This window comes from Helianthus annuus, chromosome 3 (assembly GCF_002127325.2).
Source record: "Helianthus annuus cultivar XRQ/B chromosome 3, HanXRQr2.0-SUNRISE, whole genome shotgun sequence".
Taxonomy (NCBI): Eukaryota; Viridiplantae; Streptophyta; class Magnoliopsida; order Asterales; family Asteraceae; genus Helianthus; species Helianthus annuus.
The window spans coordinates 144,317,622-144,344,047 of NC_035435.2; the positions used below are offsets into that span (position 1 = coordinate 144,317,622).

Genomic DNA, 26,426 nt, shown 5'->3' on the forward strand with positions numbered 1-26,426 from the left:
GTAATAATAAATATCACAAGTAGTTGAAACGGATCCACAGGCGGATCAAATAAAATAAGATATATTGTTCAACAGTTTATTGTCGTCCGAGCTTGCGAGACTATTGTGGACGCTCTTTAGGAAACAGCCAGCCTAGTACGTATAGTACCTGCACTTAACCTTTTGGGAAAAATACGTCAGTTTACACTGGTAAATACAAATTACCTGACTCATTTTGAAAATGATTGAAAATTGATTTAAATGCACAAGGCATAAATATTTTTATTAACTTGGGATAATTATGCAATATAAACTTGTGAACGAATTACATGCTACTCGTACGTTTGGTAGCCCGGGATCTTGTCCGGGTTAAAGATTAATTGACACACCACATTAATGAGTTATACATGACGAGTGTACGCCTACACCCCATGCTCAGGTCGTGGCCATCTCGTAAGATAATGCCAAGGATATCCGGGACACGGTCAATAACCCCCCAAATGCTTAAAGTAAAACAAGACTGTTTAAACGAGCCGATCAAACTATTCCAATTGCATACCCAAGGGTACAAGATTTGAACGCTCGATCAAGCGGTATTCTATATACCGTACCCCAAGCCCGTATAGGGAAAATAAGTCAAAATGTATTTACCTGAGTAAGTATGAATCACAATTGGTAAGTGTAGATAGCTTTTACTGGGCCTCCTATTCTGGAACAAAGGTTTATAATAACCTATTAGATTCCTAACGGGTCTTTATTTAAGCTTAAGCTTAGACCGGTTAGTTTTAAGGACGATACGGTACAAGCGCACGATTAAGCGAAAGACCGGATAGAATGTGATTTAGACCCGACAAGTTTGAATACTTGTATAATATGGGTATACTAAATACATTCTGGATTTTGAGATAAAAATGATAACGTTTGACCCGTTTCGCTCAATTTATGCAAACTAGTTACATAAACCGAACCGAACGCTAAAAGGGCGTTACGGGTAGCCAAATGAGTCATATGCAAGTTCCCTGAGATAATATGCTTTAAATATGATATAATATCAGCAAGTTATGTTCTATTATGCCCCGAATAATTTTAAACTCAATTTATGCCTTAGAAGGGCATTTTGGTCATTTAAAAGATTATAAAAGAGTTAAATTAGAAATCTGAGTTACAGGTCTGATTTATACAGTAAATATACTTAGTTTGACATATTATAACAGTAGGGTATGACCCGTATACAAAACTTATCATTTAAAATCGAACTATGCACCGTAGGGGCATTTTAGTAATTTCACAAGGGCTAAAAATGTCAAAACTGGAAATCTGAGTTCAAAATTTTATACTTACTGTTATTACATGAAAATATGCTAAATACATCAGTAGGTATGAGTCTTATATGTTTAATATGAGTATAACGCTTACTATGCGCTAAAAACGCTAAAAATGCGATTTAGAGCCGTTTCCGGGTTTTTAAAAGAAAGCTGAGATTTTTATATTTCCAGAATGCTCAAAATAATTTATTTAACAAATAAAATCAGTAGAAAAAGGTTTGGGGTCAAAAGGATGTATAAAACTCATTTTATGGCTTAAACGGTCAAAACCGGCATTAACCGAATCGACTTAGCGACGTATGATCCGATCAGCCAAAAATTAAATAAAAATCTTCAAAAATCCCAGAATATTATATAACATCAGTGGGTAAAAATTTTTATATCGAAAAGTGGCCTTAAATAGGTTATACGCTAAATGCGCCGTTTATTTAACATAAAGATATAGTTTTACGATATCGGCCATAACTAAAAATCTGGACCACCAACTGATCTCAAATTTTCGGTGCAAGTTTATAAATTAATAATAAAGATTTCCACTCTTTCACTTTTCCAAAAATCACGTTTTATATCAAAAAGGGCAAAATAGTCAACTTTTAAGCATAATCGGAAACATGCATATGAATCGGTTAAGCATAGACTCAAGATGTAAATATTCCAGAAAGTTATACATAAATAAAAATGGTCAAAAATAAACTCTAATACAGATCTCAAACATGCATGCACGGATCCGAATCGAGAGTCAACGAAAAAGTCGTTTTATAAGACTTTCAGTTCCGATCCGAGTTTATACTAAGGATTGTCGAGTTGATTATGATAAAACACATTCTTATATTCATTATAAGTTATTTATGATGATCAAACTGATTGCATGTCATCTACATTACCATTTATGCTATATTTCGCAAAAACGATTTCTGTTGACTTTTTAAGAACATCTTTGACTCGACAAATAGCATGCTTAGAGTGGGAATCAGAGAATACCCTTTTGAGGGTTTGTTTCCCACATAAATACCAACTTATAAGTGGTTTCAATTTGAGAAATGACAGAGCCAATTTCGTTTAATCGAAAAGTCAAACTATATGAACAACGGATTGACTTTTTGCTAATAATCAAAGCTATAACGAATTAGAGGATGATATGAATGCTTACAAAGGTCCTAACGAAGCCTAGAAAGCACTTGGAGGCTGCCTTGCCGATCAGATTGCTCCTGGAAAAGCCTTGTGAAGTTTTGATAGTTGTGATGTTCTTGTTTACAATTCAAGAACTCAATAAAATGGAGCATTGATCAGAATTTATGGAGAAATCAGATGTTGTAGGAGCCTCACAAGTGTCCAAGACATGCATGCTCATCTATTGGTGAGAAATGGAGGTGATCCCAGCTGTTTTGCACTAAAAATTCGGACCAAACAGCCCCTGATCGCAAAAAGCTGCACCTGGGGCTGCCAAACTTTGATTAAAAATGGCAGCTTTGGTCCCTGTCCTTGCACGCGATGTTTCGGCTAATTATTTTGACTCGTAAACCCCCAAACTTGGTTTTTAAGAACCTTGGGACATTTACCAACATGGTAATGTCCTCGGATAACTTTGCGCTCAACCGAAAAGCCATGAAATTCGACGTTGACGCTTTTAGCCCCTCAAGTACGGTTTTGGCCATAACTTTCTCATACGATAACGAAACTTCATGAAATTTTTACCACATATTCTAGTGAGTATATTTTAGCATTACAAAGCTTCGGGTCTGCCAAAAGTTCACTCAGAGGTATAAATTCAACATGTTGACACTTTTAGCCCCTAGTTTGTAATTCCTCACTTTTGTGCAATTTCCGCTTCGTATGATCCATGATCCATCCGTTTAAGGTTATAAACATTATGTAGGGTTATTATGGAGTCTATTTAGCCATTGTTGACACTTTGGACCCTTACGTTCCATAGTTTTCACTATTTGTCAACTTTAGTCCCTCTAAAGTTTGTTTTCACATACCGGAACCCTATGACACGTGTCAATACATTATTGGACGTAATTTTTCGAGGTGTTACAACCATCGATTCATTTACGACACCCGACAGGATCCCAAAACAGATGTCGTAACAGAGATTTTCTTTGTTCATCCTTATTCAATCACTATGTGGCGTGCATTCCCGCACGTGATGTTGATCGACGCGACCTACAAAACAAACCTCTACAACATGCCATTTGTCCAGGTTGTGGGTATGACGTCGACTGGGAAGTCTTTTTGTATCGCACATGCCGTTATTTGTAAAGAACGAAGGGGTAACTATGTGTGGGTGCTTGAGCGGATCAAGTCAATATTGCATGAATGTATGATGCCGCGTGTGATAGTCACGGATAGGGAGCTTGCCCTAATTAACGCGTGTTCTAAAGTATTCCCGAACACAACCAGACTTCTATGCCACTTTCACATCCAACAAAATATAGCTAGACAGTGCAAGAAAGGGTTCGATAAAGAAGATTGGGGGAAATTTATGTCGTACTGGCGGAGATTGTGCGAATCTTCATCAGAGCCCATGTACAAGTACAACTTGGAGAAAATGTATAACCGACTCGTGGTTGCCAACCGAGAAAGTAAGTGTTCCTTCAACAAACGACTCACCCAATCTATTATATTTTACACACGCTTTTACATTTCATTATTTTATTTTTGCAGGTGTCTATGATTACGTCTACGAAAACTGGCTCAAAGACTATAAAGAAATGTTCGTTTATGCATGGACCGATAAGTGTCGCAACTTTGGTCAGCGCACCACCAACAGAGTTGAGAGCCAGCGCGCAAATTTAAAAAGATACATTACGCGCGGGAGTTCATTGGAGCGAATAGCAAGATGCATCATTGATATAGTTGAAACTCAGTACGATGAAATACAAAAAAGTTTCACTGAGAGCATCGAAAAAACGATGAACCACCACAGACACCGAATGTTGGACAACCTACGTGGAAAGGTTTCCCATGAAGCACTTGATTTGCTGGCAAAAGAGCTATTGAGGAAGATGGAGGTGTTGCAGAAACTTAACGCATCATGTGGTTGCCATATGTGGCTTAGCAATGGATTGCCGTGTGCTTGTAGGCTGGAAAACTACAAATGTACAGGTAAAAAATATTAAAACTACAAACCTTTTGTTATTTTGTACGATTTAGCTGTTTCTCACACCGTATTAACTTAACTGTGCAGGGCGTATAATACAACTCGACGACATAGATGTATTCTGGCGTAAGCTTGACTTGCTCCCGTGTAAACTGGTAGACGAGGAGGTCGATGTTGTAGCAGGGCTAAATAATGTGCGACAACATTTAGAGGCGCAGTCCCCCGTTCAGCAAAAGAGTTTGCTTTCAAAGATAAAAGCGGTCTTCAACCCGAAATCGTCAACCAAGAAACCACCGATCGTCCAGCAAAATACTCGCGGTTGGCCTAAATCAAAGAAAGTACAAGAAAGGCTAGATGAAGCTGCGAGGTTAGACGAAGTTGCGAGACACAGCTCCTATGGCGAGGACAGCATCGTATATACCGCTTCCCCCAAACATAGGTACGATTTACCCCGACACAGCTCATACGTACCGTCAGAGGGCTCTCGTGGAACCGGTTCGGTTATAAAGTCTGAAAAACCTAAAATGCAACGAAACAGTTCAACGAGTTATAAAAACAAGGAGACGCGGGATGATAAGGGTTTTCCATTAATGAAGGGGGACGAGCACTTGTTAAGCATTCAGAGGTTTAAGGATCAAATTCCCTCAGAGTTTCACTCTTACATATCGCGTATACAAGATGTGACCCCAGACGGTCATTGTGGGTACAGGTCTGTGGCTGTCGGGTTAGGTTTTTCGGAACACGCATGGTCCAATATTCGAAGAGATTTACTACTGGAGATTGACCATAACAAGGCGCGTTGGAAGCATATATTCAAAACATATAACAAAGGAGACTTTGAACAAATACGTAAGAGTATCGAATGGCATTCATTGAAAGCGTGCGGTCCAAGTCACTGGATGGAAATGCCCCAGGTAGGGCTTCTCGTAGTGCAAAGGTATAATATTGTCCTCCACGTGCTAAGCATCGAATGGAGCACTACCATCTTCCCATTAACGGATGCCCCACTAGATCCACGACCTCAAGCGATAACGCTCGTACATGTTGACAGGGGACACTTCATACATGCTAAGTTGGAAGGAGACTACCCCATGCCTTTAGCGACCCCGTTGTGGTTGACACATCGATCAATAGCTGCGGAATGGTGGGAAGAAATGTATAGACCGCGGTTACAACACTACTACGAGTTAATCAATCCTAAAGCAGACAAAGACAGAGAACCGAGTATAAATGAAATCGAAGATTAACCGGAAACTTGTATTTTTGTAAATTGTAGAATTTTTTTAATTTATAAAGTTTGTATCATTTTCAATTTTTATAATTTATTCATAATTTTTGTATTATTTATCAAAGGAAAACACAAAAAAAAATGGAACTTTATATACGCTGCGTAGGGATCCCTACGCAGCGTATGTAGTGCAAAGGACAAAAAAGCCCCTGTTTTTGGCTTCGTATTGCCTCAACACAAGGGCAAAACAGTAAAATGAGCATTGTCATACGCAGCGTATGGATCCATACGTAGCGTATGTAAAAGGCGAACAATTTCCCCCCAAACCAAAATTTCAAAACCTATATATGTTAAATTACTATTTTGCCCTTGTGTTTGGGGCAATACGAGGCTAATTGTAAGGGTAAAAAGGTCATTTTACAACCTTTGTCTATGCTACGTATGGATCTCTACGTAGCGTCTGTAAATTTCAGGAGAATAATAATAATAATAATAATAATAATAATAATAATAATAATAATAATAATAATAATAATAATAATAACAATAATAATAATAATAATCATAATAATAATAGTAAAAGGCAGCGTAGAGATCCATACGCAGCTTATATGGGGTTCGTAAATGACTTTTTTACCCTTATTGTCAGCCTCGTATTGCCCCAAAACAGAAGGGTAAAATGGTAAACTGATTATTCTTATACGCTTCGTAGGGATCTCTACGCTGCGTAGAGGTACTGATTTAAATCAGGGAAGTACCTACGCAGCTCTGTTCTTCCCCAAATCTTAATACGCACAAAGAAGAGAGGCGACTGGCAAAATCGACCGTATACGACCCGAATTCGAAGTATAAAACAGGTATTTGGTCAACCTATTCAGGTAATTGTGATTTTTTTTTGTATTTTATCCGTAAATTAGATGTTTTTTTAGGTAAGTTAGGGTTTGGTTAGTGATTAGGGTTTGGTTAAGCTTGGTTCAGTGGAATAAACCTGTTGTTTCAGCCAAAGAATCCCGTATGTATTTCTGTGCTGAAGATATGAATCTTCTGTATGTATGATTTGTAATGGTATAGAGTTAATTATTGGAATAATGGTTGAAGTTATTTCCTAAAGGTGCTGTGTGTAACTGTCAAAGAGAATAGATAAAAGAGAATGAAGATGGTTGTGTAAACTAGCATTCTTAGCTATGCACAACCTTAAGAGGCTGTTTGGTAGCCTCTTAATGACCATTCAGATGCTACCTCTTAATGGTTTAAAACCTCTGAATGAATAAGAGGTAACCTCAAGTCTGAATGGTTAAGAGGTAAACTCTGAATGGTAAATCATCACATGTCACATTCTTCTACCTTCTCATTGGTAAAATTCTTAATGGTTCCATTAAGAGGTAGCCTCTTAATAACCATTCAGAGGCTACCAAACAGCCCCTAAATGTGTTAAAACTTACACCACTTCACTAGGATAAATGTGTTAAAATACATAAGAGTATCCTAGGTTAGTTATCCTTCTAGTTAGTTTGTATATTCTTAGCAATTCAAGTGTATTCTCCATTAGAGTAATGCCACCATTCACCATATTACAAACATGCAACCCACAAACACAAGTTGATTATATTTTTTTTATTTAGTTCATGTCGAACCGTAAGGCGCGTAGGTCCCTAACGAGCATCGAAACTAAGTTCGTCGTTAAAATATAAAACGACGAACTTAGTTTCGACGCTCGTTAGGGACCTACGCGCCTTACCGTTCGACTTCGACTAAATAATAAAAAAAATATATATTTTAACGACGAACTTAGTTTCGTCGTTAAAATATATATTTTTTTTATTATTTAGTCGAAGTCGAACCGTAAGGCGCGTAGGTCTCTAACGAGCGTCGAAATGGAGATCGTCGTTAAAGTATAAAACTTCGATCTTAGTTTCGACGCTCGTTAGGGACCTACGCGCCTTACCGTTCGACTTCGACTAAATAATAAACAAAAAATATTTTAACGACGAACTTAGTTTCGACGCTCGTTAGGCCCGTACGCGCCTTACGGACGACGTCGACTAAATAATATTTCTCCGTTTCGACGCTCGTTAGAGACCAACGCGCCTTACGGTTCGACTTCGACTAAATATAAAACAAAAATATTTTTACGACGAACTTAGTTTCGACGCTCGTTAGGCCCGTACGCGCCTTACGGACGACGTCGACTAAATAATAAAAAAAAATATTATTTAACGACGATCTTAGTCGATGTCGTCTGATTATTATTTACTGACTGGTTTCCTTTTGTGCAGGTATTTACACAAAATGATTTCCACTTCGATCACTGCTCGAAACAAAAGCCGGGAGCGGTGCACCAGTGGTGATTTATTTTTCTTATATTGCCTCTTATACAAGAGGCCGTGCGCTCTCGCCTACGGGTTGGCGCAATACTTCGCCTCCGCGCATCATCGACAGGAGCGCGGACAGTTATTCGGCGGAGCCTACGTGACTAGGATAGCCCTTTCGTTGGGCTATCATCCGGAGACTGACCGCGACAATGTAGGCCCGCCGGCACAGCCGAAGCGGATGGGGAAGAACGTTATATCCGGAATGCACGTTACCAAAGACTTCCCAGACGGGAAGCGGTTTAAGAACAAGGACGGCACGCAATATCAGCTTTAACAGCTGCCGGAAGAGTTCCCTCCGTGTTATCCCCCGCGCGATCCGGAGCCGCCGGAGCCGTATGAGCCGGCCGTCGTCATTCCGCAGCCACCACCGCCGCGTGGACCACCAGGGGCGCCTCAGTTCCCACGCCATGTTTGGCCCGGTGCTGACCCATCATATCAGCGGCAGCTTCGGTTATCTGAAAGGAACAATTATCTGCTGGAGTGGGTGGCTGCGGCGCTGCAGCAGCAGCGACAGCATGACGGGTTACCTCCACTACCCTTCATTACGGATGCGGAATGGGATCAGCATCAGCATCAGCAGGAGCAGCAGCAGTAGTATTTTATCATTTTGTTATGTATGCACAAACTTTTATTGTATATATCAAACTCTTGTATATATCATTTTGTTATGTATGCACAAACTTTTATATTGTGGTGTACATATAAAATTGTGGCAGGTTATCTACCATGTTCTGTTGTATCGATAAAGTTCAGGAATATAACAGGTTATTTAACAGGTTCTATGTGCAATTAAAATTCAGAAGGTTATATACGCTGCGTATTGACCTATACGCAGCGTATATAAAGTGTCCATATACGCTGCGTGTAGCTCAATACGCAGCGTATAAGATAACTACTACATATAAGGATTAAGTTTCATATTCTAACAGCTCCGAGACGGAGGATAAACTGGTTAAGGCGTTGCGGTTCTAAACGATAGGTCACGAGTTCGATCCATGCAACGGCCGGTTCTTTAAAGAAGACCCCCTTTTATACAGATTTTAGATATATTTACACTTTGGTCCCTGAAGTTTCAATTTTTACACAAATGGTCCCTGAAGTTTCATAAATTGACAAAAGCGGTCCCTGAAGTTTCAAAAATTTACAAAAATGATCCCTGATGTTTCCAGGATTTACAAAAATGGTCCCTGAAGTTTCAAAAATTGACACAAACGGTCCCTGAATTGTTCAGTTAAGTATGCTAACGGAGTTAGTGTTTAAAGAAGAAATCTTTATATGAAAGTTAACCTGGCTAAAACATTCAGTTAAAATAGTTTCAATAATGACCATATTAGTCCCTGAAGTATGAGTTTCATAAAATGACCAAATATTAACGTAACTTTTTTTTAGCGTTTCATGTCTCTAAATAATTTGAAGAATTGGGTACAAGAAACGGAAAAGAAGTATAGTTACGTAATTGTTACCCGCTACGCAGCGTATATGAAACAGCTGCAAATTTGGGGTCATTTTGGTAAGTTTGAAGTTACAATTTTTTGCCAGGTTTGTATACGATGCGTATTGACCTACGCAGCGTATACAAACCTGGCAAAAATTTGACACTTCAAACCTACCAAAATGACCCCAAATTTGCATCAGTTTTATATACGCTGCGTATTCACCAATACGCAGCGTATAGGAACCTTGTTTTCTGTGCAATGATTGGTTATCAGGCACTGAGATCTATGGTCTATCTACGCTGCGTAGTGACCAATATGCAGCGTAGATAAACCCTAATTTTGCTAAGGTTTGGTGTGCCAATAGGCACTTTAGTGTGCCAATAGGCACACTCTTATATAGTCCAAAGCCAGTAAACCCTAGGAAGAATAACATGGGCTACAAAAACATGTCAGGCCCGATAAGCATGAGTTCTTCGTCGCATGAGGAGAGCCTTCGTCCAGGAGGACCTCGACGAACCCTAGGAGTCTTCGCCATGCAAGGGGTTCGTGGAGAGACCCTTCGCCATTAGAGAGTTCGGCAATGGAAGGGTTCGTCCCACATAGAAAGTTCGTCACACATAGTCTTCGTGCAGTTGATAGACTGTATCTTCTTGAAATGTCAGGCCCAACAAATGAGTGGCCCAATATGTATTGATTCAAAACGTATTCATGCATTTGCAGATTTCAATAGTTGCATGCATTTGGTCAAACTACATGACATCATCATGATGTCAGCTCAGCTCACGACAATTCGTGCTTCGTGTGTCGATCTCTGGGGCGCACGACGGAGGAATGTCGCGACGTCGGTCTTGAACCGAACCGAACTAAATCGAACTGAACTAAGCCACATCCACAAAACAAAGTGTATCAACATAGGATCCTTGTATAAAATGATCATTAAGCACGTGAACAATTTGTATAATTAATAAATAAAAAATAATAATAAACCAACCTCATGGCCCCCTCTTCATCCCCACAACTGTGGTGCGGTATAATCGATAATGACCCCCACTTTCTTGTGTATTGTGCCACCCACTCCCACCACCTGTTGTTCCTCTTTGATTGCTTTCCGCAATAGATTTTTATTCATTCAATAATTAGTTCCAAGTTTTATTAATGCGAGTTCTTGTGTCCGGAGAGAGAGAGAGAAACAAGTTTCGTGTTTTAGTTGCGCGCTTTGTTCCTTTGTTTGTCATTACTTTTGGTATGTGATACTGATGTCTAGTAATTACTTGTTGAAATTAAATTAAGAAGTAAAGAGTTTGTCAAGAATATTATCAACTGTTCTAGCAACATAATTGTTTTCTGTGATTGGATACATGTATTTAATCGTTGCCCATAGCTCTGTACATGGATTAATTGTTGTTGGGTTTATTGTGTTTGCTATGCCTTGAACTTATACTTGTATTTAATCGTTTCCCATAGCTCTGTACATGTCCTATATTAATTTTCCACATATTGTGATGCTGCTCTCAATATGAATTGTTTCTCTCTCTCTCTCTCTCCAGATAATTTGTTCACCTGTCAAATTTGTTTCTTCAATCGATAAAAGATGTCTTACACAGATGATTTTAGACACCTTGAAATTCAACTTAAAGATATAAAGGCAGCTACCAACAATTTTAGCGACAACCCTATTGGAAACGGTGGGTTTGGAACTGTGTACAAAGGAGAACTACTTCTCCCCAACGGCCGGCGGAGAATGGTCGCCTTCAAACGCTTAAACCGTAAATTTGGACAAGGTGATGTTGAATTTTGGAAGGAGATCACGACGCTTTCTGAACTGAGTCATGAAAATTTGGCCTCCCTTTTACATTTTTGCAAGGAGGGTGAAGAGAGAATCCTTGTATATGAGTACGTATCTCGTCAGAGCCTCGATAACTATCTTGATAAAGCTAGCCTCACATGGATCCAACGGCTCCACATATGTATTGGGGCTGCAAGAGGAATTGCCTATCTTCACGATCCAAAGAAGACCCAACGAAGGATTCTTCACCGTGACATAAAAAGTTCAAACATCCTTCTGGATGAAAAATGGACTGCTAAAGTTTCAGATTTTGGCCTATCAAAAGTCACTCCTGCTAACCAAACGCGTTCATATCTAGTGTCTAATGTTGCAGGTACACTTGGATATTGTGATCCAGAGTATCATGCAACAGGTATTCTTTCAAAAGAGTGTGACGTCTACTCTTTTGGAGTGGTGTTGTTCGAAATTATGTGTGGAAGATTATGTTGTGAAGTGGAAAAGGATAAGCTAATATGCATTTTAGTGCATACATGGACAAATCGTTGTGATGAAGATAGATTAGATGATATTATTTTTCCTGATCTAAAGCAACAAATAAATCAGGATTCTTTGTTGACATTCGCAGCCATTGCAAGACGATGTCTAAATAGGGATCATAAAGAACGACCAAATATGATTGAGGTCGTCAGAGAACTCGAGGTTGCACTGCATCATCAACAAGTAAGTTCTATATTCTAAGAAGTATTGAAGATTCTCGTCTAATATTTCAATAAATATGAGTTGATACAAAAATATTGATTCTTTGCAGAACCCTATGAAACACGAAATCAGCGAGACCAAGATGCCAACATCGTACGGATTTGTTAGTGAATTTGATCACCTCAAAGTTCGATTGGAAGATATAAAACTGGCCACCAACAACTTCTCTGACAACAACGTAATTGGACGCGGTGGGTTTGGCAAGGTGTACAGGGGAGAACTCTATCTACCAGGAGGACAACGCATGGTCTGTTTTAAGCGACTAGACCGTAGACTCGGGCAAGGGAATGTTGAGTTTTTTAAAGAGATATCGTTGCTTTCTCGATACAGACATGTAAATTTGGTCTCTCTCTTGAAAATTTGTATTGAAGGTGATGAGTTGATACTTGTATATGACTATGAAGCTCGTGGGAGCCTTGATAGATATCTTAGTGAACCTGGTCTCACGTGGGCTCAACGCTTGAAGATATGTGTTGGGGTTGCTCATGCAATCAACTACCTTCATGGTCCTGGGGACACACGTCAGAGAGTTTTACACCGAGACATTAAAAGTTCGAACATACTTTTGAACGAAAATTGGACGGCTAAAGTTTCTGATTTTGGTTTATCAAAAATTGGTCCAGCTAACCAACCGGCAACATATGTTTTTTCAAATGCAGTTGGTACACCCGGATACTGTGATCCGGTTTATTTTGAGACGGGTTTCCTGACAAAAGAGTCTGATGTGTACTCTTTCGGAGTGGTGCTGTTTGAATTAATGTGTGGTAAATTATGCTGCGAATATAGTAATGGTCATCTATCCCAAATTCTTGTGAATAAATGGAGAAGATGCTATGAGAAGAAGAGATTAGATGAGATTATCTTTTCTGATCTGAAGGAACAAATGGACCCGTGTTTGTTGAGTACGTTTGCATCCATGGCTTATCTGTGTATCAAGAAACGTCGTGACGAACGGCCAACTATGGAAGACGTTGTGAAAATACTTGAGATTGCAGTTGAACAACAAGTAAGTTTTCTTTCACTGTTTTAGAAGTATCACATGTAGCTGTCCTTTTCTGAAAATTACCAAACTGATATAAAAGAGCTAACACCAATTATTTGTACAGGAGGAATTTGAAGAGACGATGAGGATTCAAAAGCTCAGGAAATCAATATTAAACACATCCCAGGATCAAAATTTCATTAATGGAATTCATGTTGATGATGACAATACGGTAATAGCTTAATTTTTAACAATAAAGTGATTGTGCTTGTGCATTTAAATTTGTTTATAACAAAGTTAGAAACTATTGGATGAAAAAAAATATATATATGAAATTTTTAAGTACGCTCATTTTATTTTATTACTGTAATTATTTGAATATGTTTACTTGACAGTGGCTTGCAATACTTAAGGGAAAAGTGTGTGAAGTAATATCTGCAACAAAATGCATCTCTGCGGACTCCCTTGTACATGACGACACACAAAAATCAAGGTTAATTAGTGACTTTCTCCACATATACTTTTATATAAAGAGCATCCACGACGATATCTATGTGGTTCTCGCCCACTGCCCTCCTCCACTTGCTTCGTCTACAGGGGCGTAGCTTATAAGGAGTCAGGGGGTGCCCGGCCCCTGCCAATGTTTCGGTTACTAGCGTTAATTTTTCGATTATTCGTCAGAAATTTTTCATAAGTACAGAGGCCGGCCCCCACCAATTATTTTGCCTAAAAATTCCCGGCCCCTACCAATTTTCTTATAAAAAAATATTATACATATTGTCGTATTGAGTTATAAAAAACTTGAAGAACGGATCTATTAATAAATTTTTATACTTGTTTTTAAACTTGAACGGGTCTATCAATTGGATATTTGGAGTTATTATTTTTTGACCCGACTCGAACATATAACTTGAAACATAGCGATAGAAAAAAAATTGGGTCCGATGAGTTTCGGCCCCCACGGAACTTTTGGTCAAGCTCCGCCACTGTTCGTCTAGGAGAGCACACTCGTGTAAATTGATTTACTTTGAAACACAAAAGACTTTTTCAAAACTACAGATTGAATAAATTAACATGTTCCCACTAATAGATGTCAAATCTTTTAGATTTGCTGTTGATCTTTATCATCTTCAGATCTTTAAATAAATGAAATACGAGAGTTAAGATATTATATGGTTTTGATATGTGCAGGTTTCCAAACATCGTAAAGGGTGGAATGTACAATGGTTTTACAGTAAAAGTGACAACTCAATTCTTGTCACCAAAGACAATGTACACCGTAAGCCTTGTCTTCAAACATAGTGGTCCGGATCATGGGACACATATACCCTTTAAATTCAGACTGGAAGGGGAGAGATACTACTCAAATTCATGCATGACACATGTGAGAGATGATGGATGGCTAATGACAGAACTATACCAATTTACAAGCCACAAGAGTGAACATGTTCTTGGGATTCACTTCTTGCCACTCTTCGATATTACTTCCTCAAGAATTAAGTATTTTCTTGAAGGCATTGAATTTTGTCCTGTTCAGTATATAACTTGACTAGCTGTATGTTTACTCCTATACATCATATTCTTGTTTTTAGTTTAGTTATCATTAAATGTATAAATAATTCGAATTCAACATATATGGATACTACAAATCAGGCAGTGGCGGATCAAAAAACTTTTTTCACTGGGTTCCTTTTGGTAGATTCTCACTAATTCTCACTATTTTTTTTTTCCAAATCATATGAGGTTCTCACTAATTTTACCCATTTTTTCTAAACCGAATGGGTTCCTGGGAACCCACAAAAGTGGCCTAGATCCACCTCTGAAATCAGGGGCAGCCCTAAAGTTTGGGCAAAAAAAACCCTCGCTTTAGGCCCCCAAAATCTTACGTTACCTGGTTTGGGGATTTGTTGCTGGTGTTCGATATGTTTCCGAGGAAATCGTAGAACTCAGGCATGATGCTTCAACAATTTCAACAACCAGGTTTTGCCTTCTCTCTGTTGTGAATACTTTTTATTTGCTTCTTATATAATACGAAGTGAGGTTGGATTAAGGTTATGTTTGTTTGATGAAACACCAAATGTTTGATTGAATGCATAAATGCACTTTTTGTAAGATGTTATATTTGTTGCTTTAAGGTTTTGGATTTAAGCACACTAGGTGTCCATTAAAAATTCTGAGTGAGTTGTAGTTACTAGTGGTTTTTAATATTCAAGCCATTTGGTTAAGATTCTTGACCTCCCATTTGTCTTGTTATTACAAAATTCGTTAAAAAGATATCATGACAGGGGGAAGATCTGTTAGGACGGTTGAGACGAACTCATATGATGTTACCTGATTCAATTTCTTTCCCTAAAGTTCATGTTTTTTTTCTTGAACAGCCACAAAAAACAAATATATATAGAAAAAAAAAAAGTTCAACACGCAACAGCCGGGAGCTGGATGTGCAGATAGTACACAGATTACAGAAGAAGCATAAAACAACCAACAACGCCCCGATCACCCTAAATTAAACCTTGTACATTGTATTGGATTGTAGTGATGTAATCAGGGCTATATGAGGTGTGGTTAATATAGACCACAATATTTCAGTTATTGTCCCTCTACTAAGTTAGAGAGAGATTAAGGGGGTGTTTGGGGTTGAGTTTTGAAAATAGATTATGCGTTTTGAATAATCAGAATCAGATAATTAGCTAATTAGCTGTAACAAAACATGTTGCAGAAAGATAGTGTTTGGATTTGATTATGTTGTTTGATATCACAATAATCAGATAATCAACATTGTTTGGATTTGATTATGTTGTTTGATATCACAATAATCAGATAATCAACTATTTGAGTGTTTGGCAAGTATATATAGTTTAAAAAAATAAATAAGTGAAAACGTAAAAAATCAGTTTTTGGATTATCACGTTTTCCTGCAGCAAGGGGTGACCTACTTATGGATTATCACGTTTTGAACTCTACAAAACGTAAAAAATCACTTTTTATTATTTTTTTACCAAACACTCAAAATAGATTTTTTGCGATTTCAAAACACAATAATCAAATAATCAAGTTGAAAACGCAATCCCAAACACCCCCTAAGATTAAAAAAAAAAAAAAACCTAATAAAAAATTAACTAAAAACTAAACCAATACAATCCATCTCACATTTAATGTTTGGCCCAAATGTAATGAGTGAAAATTATTATAACTCGTTTTATAAGTTACCCTGACTTGATATATATATACATTGTATTCTATAGCTATTATCACTTATAGCTAGTATTAAATAAAATAATTAAAATCAAAGTTTGGTTTGTTATCACCATCATGAAAAGTCTCATACTCCCAAATCTCATTATCAAGTTATAAAAGGTCGTAAGATCTTAGGCTGAAACCATGTGTAGTGGTGAACAAACATAATGCCCCTACCATGGGACATTATCCGACACGTGGCATCTTAGTCATCGTTGGGCATTATAGCAAAAGTGGCGTAGTGGGGCATTATGCCAATAACCCTCATTCAATCATTTCACAATTATTTTTTTTTAAATTAAAACATAAAAAACTTCATTAATTTAAAATAAAAATTACACTACTTGAAATAAAAAAAAAAAAAACTGAAAAAAAAAACAGAAAATAAAAAAACAGAAAAAAAAAACAAAAAAAAATAAAGTTAAAAAAAAAGAACATGATCTAGAGTCCATATTTTTCTCTAATTTTTTGGCGACGCATTTGCGCAATGATCAACGCATTGCCTTGTAGGTGGTCGATAGGTTTGGACAAAAACTCAATGTCCTTTTCCATTTGTCTCGCCTCTTGCATCTCGTTAAACTTTTTGGTTTCGGCCACTCGTTCTTTCATAATCTCATAACGTTGGTGGCCGAGGTCGCGAATGTCTTGGAGACGACGGTTCATCTCATTGAAATCTTCCTTTAACTCGAGATCGGAAGACGACTCGACCGTTTTTTTCCCGGTTCCCTTTCTTCTACCGGTGGGTCGGATCAACTCTTCTTGAATTCCCTCGTCAACGTCCACCACCTCATTTAAATCAACATTGCGGGCATCCGATGTCGGAGTTGACGGGTCAACGGAGGATGATGTTTTTGACCCACGTGCTAAAAAAGAGTTCACGAACCCTATCCCAAAAAACGGGACCCGTTTGAAAGTTTGCTACAAATTAAAAAAAAAGTAAAAAAATAAGTTGTATGTTAAAAATAAAAGTAAAAAATAAGTAAAAGAAATAATAAAAGAGTTACCCGTTTCTTCGTCCTCCGAAACGTCGAGCCACGCCCGAGTCAACGTAAATTCCTCCTCCTTCGTCCATTTAATAATGATAGTTTTTGTACGTCGAGGTTCGTCCTTATTCTTCTTCTTATGCGACCTTCTTCCGCGTTTTGATTTGTCTTGCACCGGTTCGGGTTGCGTCTCCGGCACGACATCGACATCGGGTTCGGATTCGGGTTGTGGTTGTGAAGGTTGCGACCCGCCGGCTTGACCATAGCCGAAGGTGGGAGGTACAAACGGAGTGGCGCCAGTCAAGTAAGCCGCGTGCGGTAAAAAGTTCGGGTCCATGTCTTGAAGGTTATACGGGTTTTGCGGTTGGGTTGTGTTCGGGTTCGCGGGTCTTGCGGGGACACCAAAAGGGGGTCGGAATGGATGCATGATTGTATAAAAGGGTAGGAGAAAGTGGGTGTTTTTTATAAAAAAATAGAAGAAAGTAGGAGAAAGTGGGTGTTTTTGTATAAAAAATATGATAAAGTGGCTGGATATATATAGTGGGGTAAATTTTTAAATGGATAAATTACACTTTTCGTTCTTTATGTTTGTATCGGATTGCAACGGATAACCTTTAATTTTAATAATTACAGTCACAGTCCTTTTTTGTTAAAAACATTACACCATAGGTCCTTTACCACTAACCTTGTTAAAATTATCAGTTAAGTCTAGTCATGTGCAAAACACATGAGGACATTCCTGACATTTTACCCTGTCATTTTATTTAAAAACATATTTATATCTATTTATCAATAAAACAAAAACCTAAAAACAAAAAATAAAAAAAACAATATATACCCAAACTTCATCCTGTTGAACCAGATTTCACACCCAAGACCAATAGCTTCAAGCCTTAAGAGCACGATTTCATACCCATTCAGACCAATAGCTTCAAGAACATGATTTGAAGTTTGCACATGAGTCCTCAGTGAAGAGACCACCACCGCCGCCACCACCACCGTCGTAAGCACCACCATCGCCCTAGCACCTCCACCGTCTAAGAGATTAATTACCCCAGCCCTTCCCCAACTCCGGTCAGCCTCTCTTCGGTCGTCTTCTCCGGCCACTTTTTTTGATGGAGCTCGGGCATCTTCGGCGGTGGGGGTGGTTATAGATCCGGTGGTGGGGGTGGTTGTAGATTGACCGGTGGTGGGGGTCGGATTAAGCGGTTGCATCTTCTCATCGGACGTCGTTGACACAACCGTATGCATTCTCTCTTTATCTTTTTTTCAATTAGATAATGATTAGATGATTATCGAATTGTTTGTTTCCGGATTTCATGTTCTTCACAATTTAATTTGTTGCTTAATTTGTTGCTTGATGTTCTTCACAGTTTAATTTGTTGATTGATATTCTAATTGTTGAAGTTTGTTGAAAATTGTTAAAAATTAGATGTGAAGGCGGGCGGGAAGGGTGGTGGAAGAAAGGTAGTTGCAGAGGCGGTGGTGGCAGGATGTGGTGGTGGTGGCAAGATGTGGTGGTTAGGGTTTTAGGGTTAGGAAATTGGGGAAGATGATAAGTGTTTTGCAAATTTTTTGATTTCATTTATTAAACATTTAAATAAAAGCATGAATTGACTATAATACCCTTAATTGAATAAACTTAACAAAAAAATTTAACCAGGTTAGTACTAAAGGACGTAGAATGTAATGAGGGTTGTAAATAAAGGACTGTGGCTGTAATTATTAAAGTTAAAGGCTATCTATTGCAATCCGCTACAAACATAAAGGACGAAAAGTGTAATTTATCCTTTTTAAATTAAAAAAAATAACAATTTTGACCGTTTGCCAACGGTCTAATTTCGATCCCCATTAATTTTTCAGCGTTTTAATTAAAACGCCACCTTCGTTTTTTTTTTTTTGAAAAATAACGCCGGTCACGCCCCATGTAATGGGGGCCGGGGCGTTATAGAGCGTTTTTTTGAAATTTTTTTAAAAATCACGCCCCACTACGGGCGGTCTGATAAATCTTATATGACTTGGGCATTTAATTACTTCTCAATTTGTGTTAATCAAATAGAAGATTATTTACAAAGAAAAAATTGTTTTGTCACACTTGAGACATATGCTCCCGAAGTAGCAATATCATTATGAGAGTTATGAAATGTGATTATATAACAATCATCGAAAATGTCGTGATCATGGACATAATTGAGAAATTTTTAATGATGATCATAATAAGATTGAGTGATTGACAATCAATATGTTATGATAGCCAAGTTAATAACGAGACTGACTATCAGAACTATAATAATAGTCATAATGAGACTGACCACTAGAAGTGGTAAATTATGGGAGTAATTATATGAAGCTAATATTCGGAGAGGATGAAAATTGACGTGGCAGTTTGAAATGATAGTTAATTGTTCTCTCGTATCATACGTTTTGTATTACATACGGGCAAGTAATACACATACGATCATAAACCAGAAGTTTATGGATCATAATTATTTAATTAGTTGGCATAACCGGTTAGACCACACCGTGTTAATGATGATGTGAAACATATTGAAGAACTAGAAGATTCTTCAAGTTGGTAATTAAAATACATTTTTTGCTCTCAAGGGAAATTCATTATTTACCAACCAAAGTAGGGTGAGAATCCCTAAATATTCTGGAAGTGATTAAAGGATATGCATATCCCAACATGATACCATTTAGTGTTTAAAATCGATGCATCGTCTAAATGGTTATCAATCCACAACCTAAAGTTTGTATGATTATGGCTTAGCTAATGTGATCACAAGCATATTATTCCAGATTGACATATTTATTTCGGTTGTAATAGTGAATTGGATTCCCAAGTTATTGATCATCATTGGAATACATGTTTTGTTGAGACGATCGCTAAACGTCTATGATTATATGTTATGGACATGTTATTTTACATGCAACATTAATTCACATCAAGCCAACAAGTCATAATACTTTCTCCCCGTATCGTTGGTTTTTGGTCAGGAACCAAAGATGTCCCATCAAAAATTTTGGTTGTGCGACATATATTGAAATTGATCCACCACGATGCACAAAAATGGGACCTTAAAAAGTTGTTGAGAATATGTGATAATGAATAGAGCCATTGACTAGATATTTAATTACGGCTCAATTATTTGATATCCATATCAATGGATTAACATTCCCAACATCATGGGGAGATAAAAAGCAGTTGGAAAAGAAACGAGTTGGTATGAATTATCATTGATCCTCAAAAACTAAAAGTGTGAACCAGAAGTTCAGATAATAACTCATTTACAAAGATTAGCGAATATATTACCAGACACATTCACTGACCTTAAAGATGTGATTTATATCACATATGCCAACTGTTAATGCTCCAATTAAGATGAGTGTCCCAAAAGGACAACCGCATTTTTGTGATGGGTCTATTGCACGTCTAATGCGTGGTAGGCTAATCGATTCCAATAATAAAATTCCTCGAAAGTTGGAGTAAGTAATTAAGATGGTTAAGTCGGGGTTATATTAATAGGGTCTCCTGAAGAGACATTAGACATGATGGTTCTAGAAGAAACTCTAGTACCTGAAAATAAAAAGATCCCATTATATTGTATCATTTCTATGAAAAATATGGAATCGAAACAAAATCGACGTCGTCATACTTTTGTATATAATATAGCGCTTGAAATGATGAGGATCAAAATTTAAGATCTGTCTATGAGAAATGATTGGCCAAAATGGAAAGACGTAAATGAGACAGAGTTGAATTCTCTATTAAAATGGAAAGTTTTCAGACCAACAATCCGTACAACTGAAGTTGTAAAACATATTGGATACAAATGGGTCTTTTATGTGAATCATCAATTGAAATCAAATTAAGCTATATAAGACAAGATTGGTGGCACAAAATATTTGCAAAGACCCATGATTGGTGATGAGGAGACACATTCTCCAATAGTGGATGCACTGACTTTCCAATATCTTATTATTCTGGTAATATAAAGAGAGAATTGACATGCGTATTAGAAATGTTATGTATCATTTTGATACTGAAAGTTTACATGAAAGTCCTTGATGGATTTAGATTGTCGAATTCATGTATATACTATCAAATTTAATATAACTGGAACTCCACATGAGTATCCTAAAGCAATTGAGTGCTTCGAAGGTTAATTGAAACATCTTATGGATGTAATTCTTGTGCACCAATAAACATACATAGAAAACTTGTACTCAGTGATTGTGATATCTTAAAAAATAGTATACACGCACGGTACAATATGGATTTTGGAGATAAAAGCAAGTGTTCATGACATTTTGCATATGATATAAATAGCTATCTGTTATATGGGTAAGTTTATGTAGCAAAACTCATGAAGAGTGAATGCACATGCATTGTTGGATAAGATGGGCAGTATTCCCTCATGGATTGATAATGCCAAAAGCATTGATATAAAAAACCTCAAGAATGTACTATATGAAGATGACAAAATACGTATGGCTAAAATAGTTGGATCAAGTGTTGTACAACTCGAGATATTCGCATAAAGAGGGATATAAGTTTGATTAAATTAGCCATGTTTTATCAAAATTTTACTTTTAAAAGTTCACTATAATCGCAGTTTACAGTATTGATGTTTACACATCGTCGAGAGAAACTGTCGAGCTTTTAGAGGGAGAATTTTTTTTAATGACCTTGGCACAATCTAATTATTACTCGAACTGCAGTTCGAGTATATATGTAATTATATTTGAACAATCCCTAAAGTACATCTCGAAGATGATGTTGGGATATTTTAGTATGGACATAGTTGAACCTTAAAAGTACGTTAAAGGTTGTTAAATCATTTGTTATAAGAAATGCCCATTATCATCTTCTACCAAAGTAGAGATTCTTATTCTATAAGTACCATCGTTAAATGCATGTGTGCACTAAAATGTTTTGCTAGCTATGTGTGGTTATAATATCTTTCATTTGAGCTTATTGTCATGATATAACATTTGTCAAGCGAAGAGACATTGGAATGAGTTCAACGAAATATTTCAGGTATAAACGATATTTGATTATATTTTACTAACCCATCAAAACAAGTTTGGTTAGTCTTGTAGATGCAGGAATGTAACTAAACACAGTCGTGGACATATGGTATTTTTTGGAAGGAGGCACCTAAAGTCTAGTTAGAAGATTATACAACATTGCTCAACATAAATGATTGCACATTAAGGGATCAAGCGATAAATCATTGACTACAAAAGCTTTGATGAACTTTCAAGGAAGAAGGACACACGTCACTTAAAGGATACATGTTAAAATGAGGGGGGACTTATTTAAGTTGCACTCTTTTTCCCTTGACTAAGTTTTGTCCCATTGGGTTTTCTTAGTAAGGTTTTTAATAAGGCAACATACATGATCTAGAAGTATCAAGGGGAACTAATGCGCATTACACGCTGCACCATTTTTCCTTTAGCTATGGTTTTGTCCCACCGGGTTTTCCTAGCAAGGTTTTTAATGAGGCAACATCAAGCGTATTATGTTCATAACCAAGGGGAGTGTTATGAATATATTTATTATTAATGTGGTTATCAACACCAAAAATAGATTAGCTTTCTCTCCAAGTTTTGTATACCTATATATACCACTATTGTATCTCATTGTAAATCATACCTATTAATGAAATAGCAATCCCTTTCTCCCTTCATCTCCACTATATTATTTTGCTATTAAGCTAGTTTCACAACACTAACATATATATCCTAGTATGTTCTTAAATAATATATAAACCTTCACTATGACATACTCTAAGATATATCAACATTACCCATATATGATAATATTCACAATATACCTACCATAATACATATTATATCTACGCAGTAACAAATAATTTATGATAATATGCAATTATGCATGCTTGTTGGATATCAATTAAACAAATATATATTTAACTATAATTATAATTACAAATCTGTATCCACCAATATCTATACTATATACAATCAATAAGTCCATAATTATTTTCAACCAAAACCCGTTTCACTTACTTATTTTAGATTAACTCATCGTTTTATTCAAATGTATTCAATTTAGTAATAAGTATCCTTTTTAATATATTTTAGAGTAAACTTCCATTTTTTTTTTTTTTTTTTTTTTTTTTTGGTAAAGGAGGGCGGCACCTCCGGTAAATTTTATTAATCACAAAAAAATATATACACCTAAAGGGGTTTAGATTCCCGGGACATACAACCCAAGGAATACACCACCCCCAATGCAGCAAGCCTAACAAAATGGATCATCAAGATCCGGCTCCTGCCTAGACAAACCACAATCCTACATATCCTACTAAACATAAACCAATCCAACAAAATACAAAACCAAAACACCAAACCAAAAGCCCTATACATCAAGACTATCAAAAGGCATACAATAACTAAGAGCATAAACTCCATCCAGGTACCTGCAAAACCTGCAAAACCACAAACATAAAAATACTCCTGCATCATCCGCTCATCAGCTTCCTGAAACTCCAGCAAGCTTCTGACCAGCGACATACACTCCAGCACACTTAGCATAATCCCAACACACTTCCCTATCAATTCTCCCTTCACCTCCTGGGTCAATATAAAACCAACCCCCATAACATACCAAATATACATTATTTAAACTAACCACCCCAAACACATAAAATTTACGAAACTTCCGACCAACATATCCATACATCACAATCCCTTTCCCAAAGACCCACCAACCAATAACCATAATCACAACAAGCATCCCCACCCTACCCCAGCCTTCCAATACTAACCAGACCTGCAACTCAACCAACTCCCAAATTTTCAAACCCATTCAAACTATTACCAATATCTTTAGCCTTCACTTCAAATCCCCATATATCAGCAGCCATTCTCACACTAACCGTGTCTTTAAATGTTAATCCAAGCAACCTCAATCTAACAGTTTCAAAAACAATATCACATACCTGCTGCACGGATCGCCTTTCTTCCTCAAATTGCCTACGATTCCTTTCCTGCCATATAAAATACACCGAAGCAGCAAGTACTAGTCTCCCAATAACTCCCCAAACAGATTTCATGAATCCTTTTTCCTCCACAAATTTAACAATATCTGGCCATGAGTTAGGAGCATCAATCATTTTTCCAAACACTTTACACCTCCTCCATACAGCCAAAGCATACTCACATTCAAAAAACAAGTGCTTGTGACTATCAGGGCATCTCTTGCATAACGAACACCTCAAATCACCAACAAAACCCCAACTAAGTAACCTGTCCTGAGTAAGCAGCCTGAATTTAAAAGCTAACCATAAAATGAATGCATGCTTTGGAATGTTTTGACTGAACCAAACAGCACCACTCCAAAGCACTTTCGGCCCATTCATACAAAGAGACTTATACACTCTTCTAACCGCATACTCCTCCACCTTACCATTATCCATTTTCCACATAAAACTATCCTTTCTTACAGCATTAAACTGATGAAAATTGAAAGACATTAGCCAAGGGTACTTATCAAACCACTCCTTAGGCAGCTTCCATTCCTTACCATCATAAATTTCAGCAAGCCTAGTATTCATATCAAAACCCGCAGCCTTAATATCTCTTCTGTTAATACTATTCAACAAAACACCCTTTTTCGTGCCAAAGATCAATCCAAACCCTCACATTCTTCCCATTACCTATCACAGCACAAAATTTATCTCTAACCAAACTTCTATGCTGCAAAATTTGCCTCCAACTCCATGAATCTTTACTAGTCTCGCTGATTTCCCATATGCTTTTACCACATAACTTGTATTTTTCAACCCACCTAACCCAAATAGAATCCTTATTAGATAAAACATTCCATATATGTTTCGACATCAAAGCAACATTCTGGATTTTCAAAGATGATATATTCAGCCCACCTTGGCATTTTGCCATACAAATATCCTCCCATTTGACCCTAGCCATTCCCTTACTTCCTCTTCCCTGATTCCACAAAAACCCACTCAACAATCTTTCAATTTCTTCACTAATAGCAACAGGAAGTATGTACAAAGAAGCCCAATATATAGTAATAGAAGATAGAACAGACTTCACCAATTGAACTCTTCCCGCAAAAGAAAGAAACTTGACCTTCCAATCATTAATTCTCCCCTTCACTCTATCAATTAACACTTTACAATCTTTTTGATATAGCCTCTTAGAAGATAACGGAATCCCCAAATACTTCATAGGAAAAACTCCAACTCTAAAAGGCAACACTTCAAGAATCAGCTTTTGAACCCTCTCATCAACATTACCAAAGATCACATCACTTTTATTCATATTAGGCACCAAACCAGATACATAACTGAATTCATCAAGAGTATCCTTAATAACCCTCACAGATTCAACGTCCGCCCCACAGAAAATAAATAGATCATCGGCAAAACACAAATGAGTTAGGTTCAACTTACCACACCTCCAATGATAACTAAACCCTTCTGCTGCACTGATTCTTCTAATTAACATCAGATTTAATACCTCCATGACTAAGGTAAATAAATATGGGGAAATAGGGTCCCCTTGCCTCAATCCTCTTTCTCCCTTAAAAAAACCATACAAATTCCCATGATAAGCAACTGAATAATGAACAGACGTCATACAAACCATTATCCAGCTAATAAACTTTTTATGCAACCCAAAATTCACCAAACATTCCTCAAGGAACCTGTGGTCAACAGAGTCATACGCTTTCTGCAGATCAATTTTGAAAGATACCCTCGGACATCCCTTTGCCCACTCATACCCTTTAACTAATTCTTGCGATAACAAAATGTTATCACTGATCAGCCTCCCTGGGACAAATGCACTCTGATTATTACATACCAATTTTCCCAAAACATTCTTCAACCTATTACACAAAACTTTACTAATGCACTTGTAAATGACATTACAACATGCAATAGGTCTGAATTGATTCACCTTATTAGGCACTTTGACCTTCGGAACCACTGAAATAATAGTAGCATTGATTTCTTTCAATAATTTCCCATTACAAAAGAATTCCAGCACAGCATCAGTAACATCCTCACCTATAACCCCCCAAGCGGATTTAAAAAACTTCGCTGTATACCCGTCCGGCCCAGGCGCTTTCTCATCATCAATTTGGAACATCGCAATTTTCACTTCTTCCCTACTAACTTTAGAAACAAGCTGCTCAGCATCATCAATACTCAACTTATTAACAAACAAACCCCCCG

At 37.3% G+C, this 26,426-nt stretch overlaps 3 protein-coding genes across 4 annotated transcripts; 2 read left to right on the plus strand and 1 right to left on the minus strand.

Moving 5' to 3' along the window:
* The first annotated feature begins 3,492 nt into the window (after nucleotides 1–3,492).
* Nucleotides 3,493–5,654, plus strand: LOC110932183. Its single transcript, XM_022175538.1, has 3 exons — nucleotides 3,493–3,889; nucleotides 3,972–4,412; nucleotides 4,495–5,654. Exons 1-3 carry the CDS (start codon nucleotides 3,493–3,495, stop codon nucleotides 5,652–5,654), a joined length of 1,998 nt encoding a protein of 665 aa, XP_022031230.1.
* A 4,843-nt stretch (nucleotides 5,655–10,497) lies between these two features.
* Nucleotides 10,498–14,642, plus strand: LOC110929912 (dual specificity protein kinase zak2). 2 transcript variants are annotated; one of them, XM_022173095.2, is made up of 6 exons: nucleotides 10,498–10,686; nucleotides 10,991–11,949; nucleotides 12,038–12,994; nucleotides 13,095–13,202; nucleotides 13,366–13,463; nucleotides 14,162–14,642. In XM_022173095.2, the coding sequence occupies exons 2-6, from the start codon at nucleotides 11,035–11,037 to the stop codon at nucleotides 14,517–14,519; spliced, it is 2,436 nt and encodes an 811-aa protein (XP_022028787.1). In that variant the 5' UTR covers nucleotides 10,498–10,686; nucleotides 10,991–11,034; the 3' UTR covers nucleotides 14,520–14,642. The 2 variants fall into 2 exon arrangements, with proteins under 2 accessions (XP_022028787.1, XP_035844254.1); XM_035988361.1 differs by having other exon boundaries at nucleotides 10,498–11,949.
* A 9,357-nt stretch (nucleotides 14,643–23,999) lies between these two features.
* LOC110932184 lies at nucleotides 24,000–24,776 on the minus strand. The gene has a single exon (XM_022175539.1). It carries the CDS (start codon nucleotides 24,774–24,776, stop codon nucleotides 24,000–24,002), a length of 777 nt encoding a protein of 258 aa, XP_022031231.1.
* Nucleotides 24,777–26,426: the final 1,650 nt, after the last annotated feature.